This window comes from Centroberyx affinis, unplaced genomic scaffold, assembly GCF_046629955.1.
Source record: "Centroberyx affinis isolate AG114_WGS23_722 - 3 ecotype Tasmania unplaced genomic scaffold, CSIRO-AGI_Caff_v1 ptg002306l_1, whole genome shotgun sequence".
Taxonomy (NCBI): domain Eukaryota; kingdom Metazoa; phylum Chordata; class Actinopteri; order Beryciformes; family Berycidae; genus Centroberyx; species Centroberyx affinis.
In genome coordinates this window covers 76617-78279 of record NW_027280578.1, presented here as the reverse complement: position 1 = coordinate 78279, position 1663 = coordinate 76617, and the positions used below count along the sequence as shown (strand labels likewise).

The 1663-nt window shown below is 42.9% G+C and overlaps 1 protein-coding gene across 1 annotated transcript; it reads right to left on the bottom strand.

Annotated features, from left to right (window-relative positions):
- Window positions 1-558: 558 nt before the first annotated feature.
- Window positions 559-1185, bottom strand: LOC139655568 (uncharacterized). Its single transcript, XM_071533002.1, has one exon. The coding sequence runs from the start codon at window positions 1183-1185 to the stop codon at window positions 559-561; it is 627 nt and encodes a 208-aa protein (XP_071389103.1).
- Between the last annotated feature and the right edge of the window lie 478 nt (window positions 1186-1663).

Below are 1663 nucleotides of genomic sequence, written 5' to 3'. Positions count from 1 at the left end.
TCCAATTATGTGTCCAGTGAATGTTTCCAGTGACTCTGAGGGATACAAACATTCCAGCACTATCCCCCTGTCTCACCACATTAAATTCCCCTCTGAGGCATGAATAAGCTCAATGACTGATACAACACATTGGATAAAATTAATATTTACAGTGTTGCTTCAAATGAGCTGAAGAATATCAGCTTTTCTCTGATGGTTCCATTTCAATATAAAAAATCATTGCCATATACAGAAAAATGTACAGGTAACAAATATTAGTCTGTTCTAACACAAAATGACACAAAGACTGATTGCTCAACCTCTCTCCTGCATTACATCAGGTACAACACAGAAATAGGACATGCAAACAAAATAAATCCCATCAAGCCATGCTGTGTGAACAATGGTCAAGAGGTGATTTCAGGGCGGCATCACTCATTGCCAAAAAATATTTACTGCATTACTCTAGTTAACTGAAGATTTCCAGGTAAATATGAAGGGATAAAGATCATTTACCATAAATCACCCACTGACTTTGACATACAGTTTATTCACACTATGTGACCATAGCAAAGTCTCTCAAGCCTTTTGTTCGTCTGTTTTCTCCCCAGTCTGAGCTGCTGCTGGTTCACTGGGGGTCTGTTCTGGACAAAGCTCCTTGGTAGGATCCATCACGACAGGTGGAGGCAGCTTCAGGCACTCCAGCTGAGCCTTGTACTCCTCCATCTCCTCTGGCCCCACCTCCCTCCTCCTGCTGAACAGGTACGAACTCTGCCTCTCCAACTCCACATTCCAGCGAATCATTATACAGTCTGGACAGGACGTATGGAGGAAGGTCCAGCTGAGGTTGAAGTGATTTCTCGATTCGAAGATGAAGGTGCTGCCTTCTACTGAGATATTAATGAGCCGATACTGGCACGTGCTACCAGAACGAATGGTTCGGGTGTAGGAGGTGGCGGTGGAGTTTGCACTGGAGTTGGAGAAGTGGATGGCAGCACTGTCTCTACTTTTGAAGACCTCAAGGGATGGTGAGTGGTTCATGCTGCCTGCAACTAAAGCCCATCTTCCCTCCAAATGATGAGGTTCCAGTTGATCCAAAGGCCTGAGCAGGTCTTCACAGGACAGAGGAGCTGAATGGCTCACAGACATGAAGGAGAGGAGAACGGTGGCACACAGAGTGAACATGTCTCTGTACACTGAAGTCATTATACACTGTCTGCTGTACTGTGTGCAGGTCAGTTTTTGAGGATAGCTCTTCTTGTGTCTCTAGTCTCAGTTGTTGTCTCACAAAGAATGGGGTTGTTTCAGGGTTTTGTCCAATTTTATAGTAAAAGTTATGTCGGAAAACTCCACAGTTTTGTAATACTATCAGTACCAGGGGACAGAGTCCCCCTGTGGATTCTGTGATTGCAAAACTAAAGAATGTTTTGAATACTGTGGGTCTTGATTATTTATATTGGAGCTTTACTTGTTGACTCTATGCGTGGGATATTTTTGTGGGTTCACTGTTAACATATTGTAACTAAAATGGAAAAAAACACCTGATGAAGGCCAGGAGGCCGCAACATGTTGGTTCTATGTTTCTGATATTCCCAGCCATGTAACCAATAAAAGATTTTTAACTTTTGGAAATAGATGGAGTGCCATGGACTTTTTCTTTTTGGGATTCCCTTTTGATTATTGT

What these genes read in the sequence shown, in the direction of transcription:
- LOC139655568 (XM_071533002.1), bottom strand. Translation starts at nt 1,185, where the DNA reads ATGACTTCAGTGTACAGAGACATGTTCACTCTGTGTGCCACCGTTCTC.